Below are 20,093 nucleotides of genomic sequence, written 5' to 3'. Positions count from 1 at the left end.
CCTCCTGCCTCTGTTTCCCAGAAAGTTGTCAGCACTGAGAAAGGATTTGGAATAAAAAAGAAATTTTGGATTTTGGGGTATTTTACATCTTTGATTTTCATAAAAGAAGCACTCAGTTTATTTCTACTTGCTGCTTTAACAAGCATTTGTCAAGCGTTTACAGCTCGGCTCTGCTGTGCTTGGCTTTAGCCCAGAGTGTACTGGTGAAGAAGGTAGTGACAGTCTGTCTCCAGCTGCTGGGCAAGCCCAGCCACACAGCAGGTGGTTACTGTGGAATGTCTCTGGGACAATACCTACCTCACTCAGGCAGGATCACCTGGCCAAGTGATGGTTCAGAATGGGTAGGATTCCAGCTGGGTCAGAAGTTCCAAGATGAGAACGAGCATTAGGCAGGCAGTAGTGAGAGGTGAGACCACAGAGGAGCAGAACACTTGAGGAACAGGGCTCTCGCGGGCCTCTCAGGGCCTCTCGCAGGCTGTGATGCTGGTTCTCTGCCGAAGTCACCTGCCCTTTGTGATGAGCACCCTGTGTGCATAGCCTTGTCACACTTGTGAAGACACATTATTGATTTGATTCTCGAATCAGACAGTTAATTCGTAAAGTCAGAAATCGCCTATTCATTCATGATTGCGTCTGCAGAAGCTACCACCGTGCACGGGCACTCATTACACTTGTTTGCCCAATGAGTGATGGGGTTTCTTTGTAAAATGGATTATACCCTTCTTGCTTTCTTGAGCCAACTATCACTTTTCTTCAGGTTTATCATTATATCCAGCAGTTAATGTCCTGTGTGGCAGTTCAGAGATGCCCTTAGGGCCTTTTGAGGTGCTGGGCTTGGAATCCTTTTTCAGCTTTTCATTGTCCTGTTCTTTTCCCTCCCTGCCTGGCCAGCGTTTGATTGTGATCAATCTGCTTGCCTCGGAAGTGTCCACCCAGCCTTATTTCCTTCCCCTAACCTGCAGCGGGCTAGAAACAAGATCCCCAGTATGATGGGGTAACTAAAAGTAACTAGTGGGATTTGTGACTAAGGGCTGGTCCCTCTCATTGATCTCCTAAAGGGCTCACACAGGAAAAGCATAGATACATTATATTATACACACACACACACACACACAGAGGCCTTGCTAATATAGGTAACCCCTCAGGTGTGCCCAGAGGCCAGGCTAATCCAGAGGCCCCTTGTGTGCCCGGAGGCTGATCAGACACTTTCTTGCTGCCTGTTTCTGACGCCCAGGAGAAAGTCACATTCTACTGCCGGGGTCAGTAGTGTGGTCTGGTCTCCAGCTCTGAGCTCCACCATCTTCATTTTGGCCAAAGGTTTGAAGTGTTTCCACTCATGCTGGCTTGTTAGGGTGCGGCTACACACCTCAGGCTATCACATGGTAATGCCAGCTTCCACCGAATGTCTTACTGTGTTGCCAGAACAAGAAAAGGAGAGAATGCAAGAGTCTAAGGCTGGTATAGCCTCCAGGCTCGGCTCTGTGCTGGATTCTTTCATCGGCGCTGTGAGGGGAGAATGCGACTCACCCTGGTTCTGGTTCTCAGCGCTGGTGATTCTGACTGCTAGACTGAGGCCACCCTTCCACCTCACCTCTGCGCTCCTCACACAGCATTAACTAGCCAAGTGAGGGAGCTCCCGCATTCTTGTCTAAAAACTGAGACTGGACATTTTTGCTTTTAGATCTGTATTTAGATAGTGTCTTCAGTATTCCAAGAGGGAACACACTTTCAGTTGATTCTAAAAACACTCAGAAAGAGTGGCGTAGGAATAATTTCTTGGTGCTGCTATCTAGGCAATGTCACTTTTTGTCTTGTACGCGACCTTTTATCCCTCCAGGCAGCAGGAGCCTGCCCTTTACAGGATTAGTGCCAGGGGACAGGAGAGAACTGGCACAGGCAGGCAGATCCTGGATCCTCGATTCTACTCCCAACAAAATGAGCTAGGAGATAGCATTAAGGAAAATTGGGTTCTGGGGTAGTTTCCAGATGAGGGAAACAGAAACCTCAAAACCCAAGCAGGCTTGAAGCTGCTCTGTGGGGCCTTGCTTCCCGGGGGGGATCCCCCAAAGGGTTGAACCTTCTAGTTTATTAGCTGATCTAAAAGTGTCTGGGTAACAACGTAAGCCAGAACCAGTCTCATAAGCAGATGTGTGTATATCCACCCACCCAGAGGTCTTGGACAGTGAGAACAGTTTCAGGTTTTATTTTAATAAGACAGGAGAGAGAAAAGAGGGCACATGAATAGTGCCTGAGGGTTTGCACGCTCAGCTCCCATGAAAGGTCTGTCCTTAGTGTCCAGAGGATGTTTATAGAGAGTTTTGAAGGGTAGGAAATCAGATTGCAGAACTAGGATGGAGCTTATTGGTAGAACTCTGTCTGTCATGCACAAGGATGTGGTCAACACCAGGTTCAACACTCAGCACTACCAAAACAGACCAAAAAACCAAATGAGAGGTACGGTAAATTCCGACTTGGTAGGGAATGCACACTCAGGCGCAGTGTGCAATCCCTGAAAAGTAGACGAGATGTGCTTGTTCCTTCTCAGGTCACTGAGATATGAGGCCCTTTTTCTTCTTTGTTCCCTTCTGTAGTTTCAATTTTTACTTGATTTGGTAAATCAAATTTTAAGCTTTAAGTTACTGAATTGTAAGCAGTAGAGGTGTGTGACGCTTCTGCCTCAAACATCCTCTTGCCCTTCCCTGTTCCCATCACCCCACCGCCATCCCACCCTCCACCTTTTTTATTCTCTCTCTCTCTCTCTCTCTCTCTCTCTCTCTCTCTCTCTCTCTCTCTCTCTCTTTCTTCTCAAGCCGAGTTTACCCTGGCTTTCTGTGTCCTCCCATTTTACCCCAGCATAGGGTTTATCTGCAGCACTCTACAATCTGTTTATCATCTGCCTCTTCAGTCAGCCGAGGTCAGGGACCATATTCATGAAACAAACCAGGCTGTTTTACCTCCTCTTGCCCAGCCCAGATGGCCAGGCACACAGTGTAGATGCTACTTAATGTTTAGAAGTTCATAGATAAAATATTGAAGAGCCCAGGCACTCAAGCAGCTGAAACAAGAGGACCAGCCTGAGGTACACAAAGAAATGTTACCTCAAAAACATGAGGAAATCAAAAAGCAGATGAAGTTGGGCACAGTGGCTCACACCTGGAATCCCAGCACGTGGGAGATGGCGGCAGGGGTGGCGCTGCGAGTTGAGGACCATTCTGGGGCACTAGTGAGACCCGGTCTCGGGAAACAAAATGGGCAGAGGGCCGAAGGGTGGTACATGCTCTAGCCCCGCACGGAGAGTCTGGCCAGTCTACTCTTCATAGTGAGACCCTGTAAGCCAGCGGGTGCGCGCGCACACACCTACCTACCCACCCACCTACCTACCCACCCACCCACCTACCCACCCACCTAAAGGGAGAAGTGGGTAGGGAAAGTAGACAATCATGAGCATGTACAGACTGATTTGTTGCTAATGGAGGTTTGTGGGTTTTTGCTGTTGGTTGCTTATCTTGTTTTGTTTCTGGTCCCTCAGTCCTAGTCACCCGAGAGGACGACTTCAACAACCGGCTGAACAACCGTGCTAGCTTCAAGGGCTGCACAGCTCTGCACTACGCCGTCCTGGCCGACGACTACCGCGTTGTCAAGGAGCTACTGGACGGAGGTGAGAGCTGTGGCTGTGGCTGGCAGAGGAAAGTGATCCTGTTACTCTCCTTGAGCTAATCCCAAGAATAACAGTGGCCATGTCTGTATTGGGGGCAGGGAGGGGGTTTCCTCCACCCTGTCTGTGATAAGCTGCGAGGGTTGTTTAAAGACTTTTTTTAATTATGTGGGGGAGGGGCTGGAGAGATGGCTCAGTGGTTAAGAGCATTGCCTGCTCTTCCAAAGGTCCTGAGTTCAATTCCCAGCAACCACATGGTGGCTCACAGCCATCTGTAATAAGGTCTGGTGCCCTCTTCTGGTCTTCAGCATACACACAGATAGACCATTGTATACATAATAAATAAATATTTAAAAAAAAAAAATTATGTGGGGGAGTAGGTGTGTGCACCTGTGTCCAGGTGTCCTCAGAGCTGAGTGGCATTGGATCTTCCAGGAGCTGGAATTACAAAAGCAGCATGGGCACTAGGAACTGAACTTGGGTCCTCATTGCTGAGCTGTCTTCAGCCCCACTGTGAAGAGTTTTCTTCACTGATGGCTCTTCCCAAAAGTCGGCTCGTTCTCTTGTGACTTCCAGAGCAGGCACAGGAGGAGAACAAAACCCTACTAACCTGTGTCACAGAGTTGCTGTGATTTCGGCCCCACTGCAGTCTCACGTAGGTCTGTTACTCTGAGCCATGGTGTCCTGTTCACACTCACACTTGTAGTCAGGGGCTGGGACAGAGATCTTAAGTTTGAGGCAGCCTGGGCTTCATAGTGAATTCCAGGCTAATCTGAGGTCTATAACTAAGCCTGTCTCCAAAGCTAGCAACAATACCAAAGGAGAAGGCTTCTCATTTGACTTGCCCCTTCGAGTACAGACTGTATTGACTTACTAAGTATCCTTAGGACCAGCATAGTTTATGCCATGTAGTGAGTGTTCTGTAACTATCTGCTGAACAATGAATGGCCTCCCTTTCAAGAGCATCAGTTTCATTACAGGAATAGAATGCTCCAGACTCTGACTGGGCTGGTTCTTTCCAAATCTGGTACAGAGTTCACTGCCAGACACCTTCATATGGCCATTTCCTTCTTAGTTCCCCTTATCCCCATCCAGCTTCTGAAAGATTAGAGCCAACATGTGGAGGACCTGGATCCCGGGTGAGGTAATGGCATGAGGTTGGAGCCAGCATGTGGAGGACCTATTCACTCACTCCCTGCTACTTTCTGAAGGCCAGACCCATTCTTGGGGCTAGAACCTCAGGTCCTCCTTCCTTCTCCATGGGGACCAAAAGAACTAGACCATCCTTTGAGTCCCTCTGGGTCACTCAAATGACTCTTTCTTCCTCACAGAAGAAATCTCTCCAGGATTGGTAGGCTAAGGGATCCCACTCCTTCCTCAGGTAGTCAGCTCCATGGGAACACCTTTTCAGTGAGCTGTGGTCACTTTGTATTTCTACCACTTTTTCCAGTCAGCCTTCACAGGACGTTCATCCTGTCCCCGAGCCTGTGCCTTCCAGGTCCAGGATCCCAATGATCTTCCAGCCCATGTCATGTCCTTGATTTGGGACACTTCCCAGGAACCCAGCCTTGCCACCTCCTATCAGCCATAACCAGGCCTTGCCCATGCCCTCACCCTTCAAGGGGCCAGCCCTAAAGCATGCCTTGGTCTGTAAGTGTACCTGCTCTGCCAGGTAGAGTAGGGTGACTCTGTCCTTTGGAAAGCTCTCTGGTGAGACATTGCAGCTAAGCGTCAGAACGTGCATGTGGGGCTTCTCTCTCCCATGCCTTCCAATCCGTGCGCCCAGGCATTGTCTCCTGGTTCCTATCCCTGCTCCCCCAGCCCCCAGACAGCATTCATTCTACAAGGAGCCTTCACCCCCCCTTCCCGAGGTTCCTGTCCCTGCTTCCACGGCCACCAGACAGATGACAGCGTTCATTCTACAAGGGGCCTTCGCGCCCGCTTGCAGATCGAACACCTTTGAAATGAAGAAGCAAGGGCCTTTTATGAGGCTCCGTCCACCTCCCCCCCAGGCCAAGGCTAGCCCTTTGAGCTGTTCCGGGGACACGCTTTTCTGCCCGGTGACTTGGAACGGATACCCTGAGCCCCCACCTCTGCATTTCTCCCACCTGCCTCTTTAGGAGTCATCATTTATACCCTGCCCTAGTTTCCCAGCCTCGAGGGTCAAAGCCATTAGCCTGCTTGTTCCTCCCTGCTAGACCTGAACAAGTTGCTGTCACTCAGGGCCTGCAGGCCTGCCAATTTCTGACCCCTCTCCCCTTCTTGACCTCCCTTACTCTACCAGTGTGTGTGACCAGCCAACCAAGAGGCAGGATCCTGCTCTCTTGTCCTAGGGGCTCTGTCTGTAACATTTCCAAAGTCTTTGACCTCTGCTGACCTTTTCCGAAGGGTCTGCCTTCCTGCCCTCAGCTTTACCGGAGTGCTCTGGCCACCAGCTTTGCTGTAGCAAAGAGGAAGGTTCTCTCTGCAAGACCCAAGGCAGGCCTAGGCACAAAGACTGTCTGCTCACAAGGTCTACAGGGAGTAACCACTCTTGCTGCTTGTTCTCTGAGCTGTGAAGAGGCTCAGGCAACAGCATCAAGCTGAGGATGTGGACACTTCCAGCCTGTAGGAGGCAGCATGGAGTAGTAGAAAACACACCCCGGGCTTCAGAATCAGCTAATCTGGGTTGGGATCCCAGCTTCCCATAACCGACAGGTTATCCTAGCTCTCCTAGCCTTGGTTGATTGTCAGAGGACACCTCCTTCATAGGACTGTGTGGAGATTAGTAACAGGTGTCAAGTCCCTGGCAGACACATGGTAGATGCTCTGTGACAAGTAGTTACTTTTTTTTCATTTTTATTGGGGTGTATCGATTGTATGTAATAACGGGGTTCATGAATCGTGCTCCTGGGTCATTTCTCTCTCCCTCCTGCCGTCGCACTGGTTGTTTCATTCCCTCAGTTTCACTCTGCTTTCATGGCCTGTACGTGAAAATGTTTTTATGTAGCTGTGTGAATTCTCGGATCCAAGCTGACAGACATGTTTCTATTGTCCATAGCAGTTACCGTGACGACTGAGATAGAGTTACACTCTGGGTGGGCAGCTGTAACTCCATTTCTCTTCCTGCATCTGTGCCTGCACCATCCCCGCGACTTAGGGTGCTGTTGCCTTTCCTCACTTCTCACCCCCTCTCTCGGGAAGCCTTTTCTGCTTGTCCACCTGTTTGGGTGCCTCTTTCCTCCTATGAACTGTGCCGTGTTGTCCGAGAGCTCACCACAGACACTCAGGATCATTTTCCAGTGACCCCATAGCCGTGAAAAGGTACATGCTTTGGAGACGGACTTGACTTTAAAGCGTGTCTCTGTTACATCCCATGTTGAACTATTTGCTATCTCTGAGATCATGGACCTCGGGACATCTTGAAGGTCAGGCACACCATCTCTGACCCTAAGACTCTGATGCTGACAGATGTGTAACCGGCCATGGCAGTGGGGTGGGTGCTGTGGCAGAAGGTTGAATAAGGGGCTCTGTGTACACGAAAGAGGAAATGCCTTTCTGTCACCGAGCAGGGAGGTGGAAGAAGTTACAGAAAGACTCCTGGAGGAGTGGGTGATCCCCTTTCCAGCAAGAGCAGGAGGGAGACAGTTCTCTTGTAGGGATTTGAATTAACTGGTGGCAGTCTTTGTGTCCTACAAGAAGTATACTGACAGTATGTTTTCATCCTTGGTGGTGCTGCCTCGGGGTGTTGTTTACTTAGAACAGGAAGGTTGTGCTACCACACTTTCAAGTACAAGGAAAGAGGGAGTAGGGCAGGTGGGCACTGTGACTGGCGGCAAAGTCCCATAGACGCATCTCAGCACACCCAGAGCTGGTGAGCTCGCAGGAATGCGCTCCCATGGGCACCTGTCTGCCTGAAGCACACCTCTAATCACGGGGCTTTGACTTAGTTCCTTCAGAGAAATAAGCCCTAAAGCCCTGAGGTGTTCACTGTGTACCAGTGACACTCTGGGGAGAGGTGATAAAACCGTTTGTATCAGCCTGACACTTGACTGTTCTTCCTGCAGCCTCTAGCACCCACCCCACGTTCCCGCCTCCCTCTACTTGTGCAGCTCCTTCTGCCCTGTGTCCCATTGGGGCCTTTTCAGGCGGGTGCGTTTCTTTCTACCAGCCAATCCCCAGTTCTGCTTCCATCCTCCCTGCCCCTGGGACTAGAGCACAGCATCGCTTACTAAACTAAGGTAGAGTGCACACCAAGAGTCTACCTAGCTTTTCACCACCATCTCTTTACCTACACACTGGCACACTACCGAGTACATTTTTGGATGCACTAACAAATCTCTGAAAGCCCTGCATGACTTCCTGACCCACCCGTTCTTAGTGTCCTGCTGCCTCTCTGTCTCTTCTCCCCACTGCTCCTCCCTGTTTCACCACTGGTGCTCCTTACCTCAGAATGCCTGGCCCTTCTGAAATCTAATCCATCCTCCCCAGGCCTCTCTTAGCCTTTCCTTCCCACTTTCAAGGCTCCTCTTTGACCCCTTCTCTGAGTTCCTTGCTGGATTGTTGGTGTTAACCTGCCAGCATCCTGAGGCAAAGAGCCTTTCCAGTGCTGACATCCTCCTGCAGCGACCTGTGATTAGCCCATCGTCAGGACCAAAACTCAGCGTTCTGTTTCTTGTTCCACTTCACTGTCTGTCCATCTGTCTACACCAGCAGATGTTGCACCGGCAGCTTTCTTTGCCTGGGGCTGTCTTCCCTCTGTTGAAACTTCACACCCAGCAGTGCAGAGAAGGATCACAAGTTCTGGTTCTGCCACCCACAATTCTCCTTTGTGCAAACCCTTTCTCACTGTCCATAAAACAGAGCAGCTACCACAGCTGCTCTCAGGACCCTCCTCCAGCCCTGGTGTTCTGTGCAACCTCTGCTAAGTCTCTTCCATCATCTATCAAGCATTTGCTATAGTAGTTAAATTTTTTATTGCTGTGGCAAACTACCAGTATAAGTATTAAAGGGAGAGAATTCACTTTGCTCACAGTTTCCGAGGCTTTAGACCATCATGGTGGGAAGATATGACGAAGCATGTAGAAAGGACGGGAACAGGAGGGAGACATTTGCTGAGCACCTCTCCTGGCACAGGTCTCAACCTAGGCATCAGGCCAATAACTCTGATCCAGACCTGGGTGTTGCCATTAAGGAACTCAGTTTATAAGAAAACCAGACAATTAACAATGACTCTGAGCCGGTGATGGTGGCGCACACCTTTAATCCCAGCACTTGGGAGGCAGAGGCAGGTGGATCTCAGTGAGTTCGAGGCCAGCCTGGTCTACAAGAGCTAGTTCCAGGACAGGAACCAAAAGCTATAGAGAGACCCTGTCTCGAAAATAAAAAAATAAATAAAAATAAAAGCTATGACTCTGGTGTGATAGTGGAGATCTAGAGATCTTAAGCTGCATGCTGTAGAACACCTGTTGTCATCCCAGCACTCAGGAGATAGAGACAGGAGGATCCAGAGTTTGAGGCCAGCCTGGGCTATCTGATATGAGACCCTGCCTAAAAAAGGTGAGGGGGTTGTAGTAAGACACACCTGTAATCACAGCACCTGGAGGCCTGAGGCAATAGAATCATAAGTGTGAGTCCAACAGGACTATGTATTGAGTTCAAAGATTCTCTGGGTTGTACAACGAAACCTTGCCACAAACAGAGCTTTCTGAGTCTCCAATAAGGCAAGGAAAGCCTGGTCTAGGAGATGGTATTTACTCTGCAAGGATAGATGTACGGTCCCCAGGCTGGCAAGGGCAGTAACTAGAGGGGGCCTGTGTTCAAAGCATGGAAGATGAGGCATAGTCCACTCTCCACAGCATGCAGGTAGTTCAGAAGGGTGGGGGTCCTGGTGTCTGGTCGAGAATGGAAAGCAAGAGCTAGCTGCTGAAGGGTTGTGCTAAGGAACTTCCCCGTAGGGCAAACCATGACATTTTTCAGGAGAAACATGACAGGTTTTGTGGAAGTCTTTGTTTGGTTGGTTAGATGGTTTTGAGACGCAATCCTAATGTGTTCCAAGCTAGCCTGAACTTTCTCTGTAGCGGAGGGTGACCTAGAGACCGTCGGGGTGACTGGACGAGCACAGGCAGGGACTTCCAGGGTAACTGTACCCTTCCATGCTTTTGCTTTTCTCTCTGTGAGTCCTGCACATCCTGAACTCACTCCACATATATGACCATAAATCTCGCATGATGCAGGATGGGGTACCAAGCCACCCCCACTTCACTTCTTGAGTAAAGCACTTTCTTATTATAGACCAAGACAACTCCTCAGTCCTTTTTTCTCTCCTCGGATTTCTAAGCCCCTCCCTTATGAACTCCCAAGTTGTTTTCTTCTCCCATTTCACAAAGAAGGGAACTTCCTCCCTGCTGCCATCTTCCCACCTGCCTGGCTGCAGAGCAATGCCTTCCCTCCTCCAGTACTGAAGCACTTCCTGAGACCAGCCCTTCGGGGGCTCTGGTTCTTCTTTCTCAAGAACTCTGCTCCCCAATTCATGCCTTCCTCTCCTGCCCTACTTCTTTCTCCTTCCCTAGATGCTCATGTGCACCAGTGTGAAAATGTGCCTTCATCTCATTCATTAAAAGAAAAACAAGCCTCATAGCTACCTCTAGAGCTCATCCGATTTCTTGCATGCCATAGTGACTAAAATTTTCAAAGGAATAATTGCCCCCCCATCATTCTGCTTTCTCAGCTTCTCTTGTTTCCTGAACCTCAACTGTTAGCGTCAGTGTTAAAATTACTTAAATGGTAGTACCGTCATTGCCTTGATTTTCAGATCCAAAGCTTAAGTCATCCTTGAACTCTTTTCTCTTCCATTCCATGGACAGTACTTCAGTAAGTCCTGTTGGTTGTCCCTGGCCCCATCATTTCTCGTGTACTGCCCTGAGAAGACTATTTTCACAGTTTATTCCTGTCCCCTCAAGCCTCCACCAAATCATAGCCAAAGGGATTATTGCCCTTATTATGTCATGTCCCAGCCAGACAGTGGTGGCACATGCCTTTAATCCTAGCAGTCAGGAGGCAGATTCGAGGCTGACCTGATCCACAGAGCAAGTTCCAGGACAGCCAGGGCTATATACAGAGAAACCCTGTCTGGGGAAAAAAAAAAAAACACTTTAAAAAACAGTTTCCTGCTTAAAAAAAAAAAACAAAAACAAAACAACTTTGACCCCAGCATTGAAGTAACAGCAAAGGCCAGACTCCTTACCAGAGCCTTAAAAGCCCTTTGTCACCTAGAGCTCTGCAGCCTCATGTCACTGCTCTCCCTGGATGTCAGTCTTCTTCAGAAACACCAGCCCTTGTTGTCTCCAAAGGATGGCCACCCCATCTTCAGGCCTTACTCAAATGTCCTGTCTCAGGGACTTCCCAAGCTACCCTAGTAAAAATTGCTCCAATGCCACTTTATCCTGTTACCCTACTTCGCCCTCCTCGTGGCACTTAACTTGGCACCTTCAGATGTAACATGAGGGCCAAGCTGCTTAGGGTTTCTGTCCTGCCCTGTACCCCACAGCCAGCAAGCCCCAAAGAAAATCACACAGAGATCTCCATAAATTATAATGCTGATTGGCCCATTAGCTCAGGCTACTTATTAGCTCTTGAAGCTTATATTAACCCATTGTTCTTATCTATGCTAGTCACATGGCTCAGTACCTTTCTCAGCCAGGCAGGTTACACCTTGCCTCTTGGTGGTCTGGGCTGGAATGGGAGGAATGGGCTTCCTCCTTCCTAGCATTCTCCTGTTCTCATCGCCCCACCTCTACTTCCTGTCTGGTTGACCCACCTATACTTCCTGCCTGGCCAATCAGCGTTTTCTTAAAACAAGATTGACAGAATACAGACAATTCTCCCACACCATGCAGATCTGTTTGTGTCATTGTTATCTGTCTCTTTCCTGCCAGCACATGGAGTCCTGTGGCCACAGAGACCTTATCTCTCTTACACACAGTGAGCATAGGGAAGGTGACTCACAGTTACTGACAAGGAACTTGGTGCTTCCCAGTCAAGATGGCTGGCGGGGCAGGCAGTTGGGCCGGGTAGGTTTGAACAGGAAGACTGGAGGTCATTTTCTTGGGGATGGCTAAGGCTGCACATTGTCCATGGGCAGTATAGCTGAAGGACCCCACTGATGCAAGCCCAACAAAAGGAACGAAGCAAGGGCCCAGGAAATGGGAGGAGGCGCTGCGCTAAGGCAGTGCATCTCACATCATCTGCAAAAGATTGGTCTCTGTTTTCATCTGTTCATCACAAACCACTATCTTCTACACTTGATTTTAGCCAAAATTATGCTGAGAAACAATAATACTTAAGTACAATCAAAATGAATTATTAGAAAAAGGGATGTTTTCAAGAGAAATGCCAACTACATGCCCATCTTTGTTATTAGTGTCCATAGACATAAAGTGACTCTGAAAGTCACTATGAAAGTGTCTTCTAGAGGACAGATGGTGAGGCTCACCGAATGGCACTAGTTCATGGCCCCCACATTAGGTGTCACTGCTGTGCTGGTCCTCTGGGCAGAGGAGACCGATGAGCAGAAGATGAGATAGCCTCTGCCCTCAAAATCGTCGTTCAGGACATAATCATGCTGCAAGGCAGAGAGGTCAGAGGCTGCAGGCACCGGGAACTGTGATCCACCCCCGCTCTGCCTTGTCTCATCTTTGTGATCACAGCCCCTCTCCAGCATCACTTTTTTAGCTATAAAATGAAGAGATCATAGTGCTAACAAAAAACGCCTTCTTTTGCTTGGCACAGATAGAAAACCTTTGTGCTAGCAGTTGTCTAGGGGAAGTAGGGGGCAGGTAATAGGTACAGGTTTGCATGAAAATTTCTAAAGTAGATTATGGTGATGGTTGTATGGTACTGTCTTTATGCTAAAAAGCATTAAATTGCATACTTTGGATGGGCAAACTTCATGGCATGTAAATTATATTTCAGTAAAGTTGTTGAAAAAGAAAAACTCTTCCATACCATTCCAAACTGAACAATTCTGGCTTGGATGGGCGGCTGGCTACTTGGAAACAAGTCAGAAAGCCAAGAGAACTAGAATCAGCTCCTCGTCTAGCATGGCAGATGAGATGACCCATCAGTGATATCAGTTCTTTTTCAAGAGCGCTATTGAGAGACTGGAGAAATGGCTCGCTGCCTAAGAGCACTTGCTGCCCTTATAGAAGGCCTGAGCTCGTTCCCGCACCCAGTCTGAGCTTCTCATAACTACCTGTAACTCCAGCTCCAAGGCACCCTACATCCTTTTCTGGCTTCCACAGTTGCCTATACATATGTGACACACACACCCACATAAATAAAAATATTTTAAAGAATGCTGTTAAAAATTTAACTGTAAACATTCTCTTACTCTTAATGACATTTTGATTAATTTCATCATATTATCTTAACAAATATCTGTTGCATACCCCATCCCTTGAAAAGCTTAAAATTTGTCAGAGTAGAAACATTAGGCAAATAATTGCTAAATTATTAGCTAATGATATAAGTACTATTGTTACAGAAGAGTAGAAGGTACTACAAGAGGATAATGAGAACCTAATCTAGTCCAGGGGCTGTGGGAAGTCTTCTGAACAAATCCATGTGTGCTGAGATCTGAAATGTAGATACTTGAATGTCATCTAGCTTGAGACAACCCTGTGGAGGGAGAGGGCCATTCGTCACCCTTAGGGACCAGCAGTTATGGATCCAAGGACACTAACAAGTAGGAAAGTTTGACGGCAGTGGTTCTCGACCTTGCTAAATCTGTGACCCCTTAATGCAGTTCCTCATGTTATAGTGACCCCCAACCATAAAATTATTTCACTGCTACTCCATAACTGATTTTGTTACTAAAATGAATCATAATATAAATATCTGATATTCAGGATATCTGATATGTGACCACAAAGGGGGTCACAACCCACAGGTTGAGAACCACTGTTCTGTGGTATTATCATTGCAGTCCACATCTTGGATCAGGTGCCGTGTAGGACCACCATGATCCTGAGTCCTGCCCTCAGCACTCAACCAGGTCAGAATGAAACTTCCTTTGCTCATCCCCAGGGTGAGGTCCTTCTGTACCCTAGGACCTATGGGATCAGTGAGTGGCTGAGCTGGAGACAAGAGTCTGGTCGCCATGGCTTTCCAGAACCATCTGCCGTCCAGGCACCCGCATTTCATCAAGGCTCTAATGGGCTCCAAGCAGTCGTCAGATGAGCCTGGCTGGCATCCGGCATGAGCTCATCACCGCCATCAGTAGCAGCTGGAAGCCAGGCCTCCCCTGGGTGAAGGAGAGGTCAGCATTGGCTAGGCAGGTCGTTCCGGGTTCCATTCCATCACCTGCACAGCACCTGGAAGCAGTTCCCAAGGCCAGCTGTGCTTTGCTGGCTTGTTTATACCCCTCTAGGGCATATCTCAGAGAGGAAGAAGAGAGACCCTGCTTTAGGAAGGGAAGGTATCAAATTGAAGGTCAGTGCCTACCGAATACCAGCTAAAGGGTAGACTAGATATGTGTGGGAACCAAGATTGCCTCCCGGAAGGGAGTCTTGATTCTAGCATTCCTGTGCTCTTTCCTCTGCACAGAAGCCTGACCGTGTCCTGGAGGAACCCAACAAGGATATTCTCTGTGAGCTTGAGCCACATGCTCCTTTCTGAACTGCATGTTGAAAATGAATTCTTTTCATTATAACAGAAGGGAACTTGCCACTGAGAAAGCCTTCAGGGACCCCCTTGGAAGTAATGGATCCCTGTGTGGTAGGAAGTGCTGCCTGGGTGTTGGGGTCTGGCATGTACATCATTCTGACACCCTGTCCAACCTCCCTTTTAATAGCGTCAGTTTGCTGTCCTAAAATAAGTTAGCCTGTGGTACCCAAACTTTCCATTATGATATTTTGTAACTTTGAACATTTACCTTATGATTTGCTCAAGTGCCTGTAAATCTAAATTTTCCTATTTATTCAGCAACTATTATCTCTCTTTCTGCAGCTGATCACCATCATCTTTGTTTTAGGCTTCTCTGGTGATCTTCAAGCATCCTGGCTGATTTTTTTCACCACGCTTACTCAGAACTGAAATATCTCCTTCCCACTGAAGTACATTCTCAGATGCAGAGTATGGACGTGGTTGCTTAGGTTCCCAGAATCTCACCTGCTTTAGCACATGACAATAAGTAATTGCTGACTAAATTAATTTATAAATAAGCACAGGCAATAAAATAGACTCTTCTCTTGTCTTCCTTCATGATAACTGAGGACAAGGAGGCGGAAGACCCATTCTGGCATTGAAACAGGCATTGTGTTTGGTGGAACTGCAAGCCCAGGTTGAAGGGAGGCAAAGGAAAGGACAAAGCTACTCTAGGAAGTGGAACCAAAACAAGCCCTGAGCCTGTATGCTGTGTAAAGATGCTAGGAAAATGGCCACCACCGGACTGTTAAGGAGACTTGAGTGCTGAAGGCCTCTAGGATGGAAGAACCAGGATAAATTTGTAGTCAAAACAGTTTTGAAGTGATTGTCATGTGTGTATCTTTGACATGATGATTTTTACTTTTACAAAGATACACTATAAAGTTTCATGGAGCATTTTAGGAAAGGAGTTTATCAAAGGAGTATACATGGTGGGAAAGAGGTGTCCCTGCCACATCTCTGGTCCTCCTCAGGGCAGGCTTTGTAACTTTTCCTACGATCCGCCCTATGACTGTTGTTAGCAGTTAGCACCATGGGGACAACCACATGAGTATGTCATCGTGCGGTTGTGAAGTAGGTTTCACTAGGGTGAAATCAAGGTGTCTTCAGAGAGGCCTTCCTTTTGGGAGACTCTAGTAAAGAGTCTGTCCTCCCCCTTTGTCCACTCTATATTGGGCCTTCATTCCCTGCTTTGGAGACCAGCCACCTCCAAATAGCAATGGCCAATTGAGTTTCTTTCATATTTCATCACCTTGGCATTCTTTCCCCCTCTTCCTCCCTTTAGAAAGACCCTGTAGTTGTGTTGGACCAAACTGGATAGCATAAGGTATCTCGGAGCCAACTGATAACCAAACTTAATTGTGCCTGTAGCGTTCAAGCCCGTTCATGTCCCCATGATATATTCACAGGCTCACAGGACTTGGAAACTTCATTGTGGGCATACTCTGCCTAGAACACTCTCAGAGATATTTTATGCATACTTTGTTTTTGTTCTTGTTTTTGAACAATTAATAGTTGCACATAACACAGACTTGAAGAGTTTCAGTGATCAAAGTCTTAATCCCACAGCAGCAAAAGCCACAGTGTTGTCTGTTCTCTCTGTTGCGTTTCTTCTTTTCCTCCTTGCAGTTAACTAGAGCAGGAATTTTTGGTTTTGTTTTTTTATTTTTCGAGACAGGGTTCCTCTGTGGCTTTGGAGCCTGTCCTGCAACTAGCTCTTGTAGACCAGGCTGGTCTCGAACTCACAGAGATCCGCCTGCCTCTGCCTCCCAAGTGCTGGGACTAAAGCCGTGTGCCACCACTGCCCAACCAAAACCAGTCTTTATACAGCCCTTTTGAGATAGATGTTTTCCATATTTTCTAATGCCAACACTCACCCAACAGTGACCATTTGGCATGTGGCCTTCTTCTGTGGTATGCAAAACCCCTTCCCCCCAATATATCTATATTGGTCATAGTGTACTCACTGATACATACTGTTTTAATGCCTGTAATTCATTACTGTCCTTAACTATATTTGTGCTAAAATTGTCTCTGATTTTACCAGGGTAGCATTCCTCTATCTTTTTCTTTCCTTCCTTCCTTTCTTCCTTCCTTCCTTCTTCCCTCCCTCCCTCCCTCCCTCCTTCCCTCCCTTCCTCGCTTTCTCCATTCCTTCCTTCCTTCCTTCTTTTTTGTTGTTGTTTGTTTTATTTTGTTTTCTTTTGGTGGGTGGGGGACAGGGTCTCTACAGAGCCCTAACTGTCCTGGAACTTGCTATCTAGACCAGGCTGCCCTTGAATTAACATCCTCCTACCTCTGCCTCCCAAGTGCTGAGATTAAAGGTGTGCACCAACATGTTTCTTTTTATTCTTTTAGCATTAGCAAGACAGTTCAAGCTCATCTTTGCCCACCTATTTCTGCCTTGCCTGGGATTTTTTTTGTGAGCAATTGTCTTAGAAACTGAAATCTAGTATTGAACTTCTTTTCTTCCTCCTCGTTTTTGTAGTTTTTGTGGTTTTACTTGAACAAAAATAAACCGTGCGTGTGAACTGCCCCTTCCTTCACTGATCAGCCTGGTGGCACTGGGATTGGTAACTCTAATGACAGCTGTAAGCTCTTTGTCTCATGGCTTTGCAGTTTTAGAGGAAACGTAATGATCTCAGCACAGTAAGACCGGTTGCTCGGCAGCAGCACTTCTAGCTCCTTGACATAGTGGACCAGGGTCTTAGCTTAACCCTCTCTGTCACCTCGACAGAGCACCGTGGCATGCCTCTTACAAAAGGGGCTCGTGGAATCCATGGTCTTCATGGTGGGGAGCATGGCAGCAGAAGCACAGGCGTGGTACTGGAACACAGGACGCTGAGCTCACTGGGAAGGACTTGGGCTCTTTGAAACTTCAAGACTCATCCCCAGTGACTCATCTTACTAGTACCAGATGAATTTCTTTGTCTTTTTTTTTTTTTTTAAATGTTCTTAGACTTCACCAGAGGACAGAGGGCAGCCATGACTCCACATAGGAGATGGCAACTACCTACAGACAGCAAGAGGAAGGCAGCCTGGGCACACTTCTTGCACTTTGTTAACCGCCAACATGTTCGGGTTTCTGTGGGAAGTTAGGGAGGGTGTGCATCAGATGTGTGCTGCCTTACTGTTTGAAATAGGATCTCATTGATTCTGGAGCTCACTGGATTGTCACGGGAATTTTGTCAGTCACAATAGAAGTTGCTTGCTAGTTACTTGCTTCTCTTACTACAAATGTATTTGAACATCATTTCATGTATTTAAAAATCATTTCAGCCAGGTGGTGCACACCTTTAATTGCAGCACTCTGGAGGCAGAAACAGGTGGATCTCTCTGGGTTTGAGGCTAGCCTGGTCTATAGAGCAAGTTCCAGGACAGCCAGAGATACACGAGAAATTGTGTCTCAAAAAAAAAAAAAAAGGAACCAATTGGATTTTCTTTTGTGAATTATCTGTCGCATCTTGACCATTTTTTTGTTTTGTTTTGTTTTGTTTTTCGAGACAGCGTTTCTCCGTGTAGCTTTGGAACCTGTCCTGGAACTCACTCTGCAGATCAGGCTGGCCTCGAACTCACAGAGATCCACCTGTCTCTGTCTCCTGAGTGCTGGGATTAAAGGTTGGTCTTTGTTTTGTTGTGCGGTGCTGCCCCAGTTGACCTGGTACTGTCACTTTGTAGCCCAGATCAGTTTCAGACTCACAGCAATCTTCCTGCTTCATTCAGCCTTATGAGAGCTGGGGTCATAGATATACATAATGCTCCCTTATGTTTTTGTTTGTTTGTTTGTTTTAAGATTTGTTTTTATTTGTTAGATGAACGTGTGCTGTGTGAGAGCAGCTGCCTGGGGAAGCTAGAACTGGGTGTCATTTCTAATTTGCCCTTTACCTGTGCCACAAATCTGGGTCATCCTGCAGCCTCAGCTCTGGGACAGACAGGTCCTCAGCGCTCATTAGGGACAAACACTCTTGAATAATAATCCAGCCCAGACAGGGAGGTCCGTCAAAGTGGTCCTCTTGGTGTCTGGGCCTGTCCCCCCGCCTCGCTCCTCCTCTCCCACTACTGTGTTTATTTTTGAGACAACCGGCTGATAACTGCTAGGTGTAGAGCATAAGCTGAGAGAGTTGAGGCAGCGGCCTCTGTGTTGGGAAATGCAGCAGTCTTATGGGGAAGATGAGTATTTCCTGCAGCCTTGATAGAAGGCTGAGAAACACCAGATAAATGCTCAGACCCATAGCCTATGACATTTGACACCATATAAAAGACACCTCTCCCACACTTGCGACTCTCTTCACACTGGTAAGTACAGTAAGAAGATCCCACTGGGATGTTCCTGTGCTTGTTTGCAAAGTCAACTCTGTGTAAGTCTTCCTGGAGTGCAGAGCGGAAGTCTATGAATGTGCCTTATTCCAGAATCTAGAGGCTCACTGTTGCTTTTATGTTTTGTTTTGAGACAGTGTGTTGATGTCTAGCCTATGCTGGTGCAGACTTATAGCAGTCCCCCTGCCTCAGTCTTTCCATTGGCATGAGCCACCACAACCAGCTTCAGCCATTGCTTTAACTGCTAATACTTTTCAAAGCAGAAGTCTGGACTGAGCTCTGGGAAACAGACTTGTAAGTGGAAGCCTTCTCTCCACGGTTATGGACATCAGCTGGGATTGGTCAGCAGACGCTTAAACATCTGGTCAGCTCAGCCCTTTGGGGTGAGCAGTGTTTTATAGACAACCCATCAAGATTGATTGGCCTTCTAACTGAATTAGCCAGATGTGGGCATTGTGTGCCCTTTCCTCAGCCTCCTCCAATGCTGTTAGATGAAAGCAGACATGCGATTAGCATGTTTGAAGATGATGTGGTTTTAGTGCATAAACAAAAGATGCCGCCTCCTGCAGCCTGTGGCTCTGCCACAGACATCAGCAGTATAATTACAAGCCTAGACCTGAGCTTGGCCTCCTCAGTCTCAGCTGTTATTTGCAAGACGGGGAGGGGAGCGGAGTCAAGGCTGACAAAGCCTAGGGACCCGGGCTTTTATATAGTCCCCTCTGAGTTCTGCTTCATCCAGGGCACACTGACACCTTGGAGGTGGTGTGCTGGATTGGGAGGAGGAGGAATACAGCTAGTCTGAAACCCATAACTTCAGAAAACTTGTCCAAATTTTAAAAAATGAACTGAGCTTCTGTGCCCGGTGCCATCACATGCTAGGCAAAGTGTCATCAGCATGTCAGGGTCCCACAGGTTTGCAGTGAGCTGGAGTCTGAGGCAGGAGACTTGCCTTCTGCTTTTCTAGCTCCGCGTGTGTCATGTATTGGGCACTCATTACTTTGGTTATTTACCTTCTCTCCTGACCACACTAGTCTGCATATTTTCCTCAGAAGAAGCAAGGCATTTTCATGTTGCCAGTAGCTCTGTTGATGTTAATATTCTGTAAATAACTCATGCGGTGTCTCCAAACCTGCCCTCTTCCCACTGTCTTCTGCTCGCCATGCTTGGTGAACGGCATTGTCACCATCTGCCACCTTCAACAAGAAGGCATGGTTAGTCAGTCTGGTGCCTTCTGCCTCTGTGGTCAACAAGCCCCATTACTTTCCCTTAGCTGGGGCTCTAGAGAGCCTACAGCTCTAGAGCAGCCTCGTTGTCGCCCTCCCTTCCTCTAGGTCCACCCTGCAGAACTGTTTGCTCTTCTGCTCTAAAACCTTCAGCAGTTTCCAGTACCTCCAAGGTCAATCCAGACGTCCAGCCCTGCATCCCTGGGGCCAGTACC

General features: G+C 47.8%; 1 protein-coding gene across 1 annotated transcript in view; it reads left to right on the top strand.

The window, feature by feature from the left end:
- Clpb (ClpB family mitochondrial disaggregase) overlaps positions 1 to 20,093 on the top strand; it is a 131,105-nt gene that overhangs the window by 61,163 nt on the left and 49,849 nt on the right. Inside the window, exon 5 of the mRNA XM_057778193.1 lies at positions 3,530 to 3,658. Within this exon, the coding sequence (XP_057634176.1) occupies positions 3,530 to 3,658 (129 nt within the window). The remainder of the gene's footprint in view (positions 1 to 3,529; positions 3,659 to 20,093) is intronic.

The sequence above is a fragment of the Chionomys nivalis genome, chromosome 8 (genome assembly GCF_950005125.1).
Source record: "Chionomys nivalis chromosome 8, mChiNiv1.1, whole genome shotgun sequence".
NCBI classification, from domain to species: Eukaryota; Metazoa; Chordata; class Mammalia; order Rodentia; family Cricetidae; genus Chionomys; species Chionomys nivalis.
The sequence above is the reverse complement of the archived record's forward strand: the minus strand, read 5'-3'. Positions and strand labels throughout refer to the sequence as shown.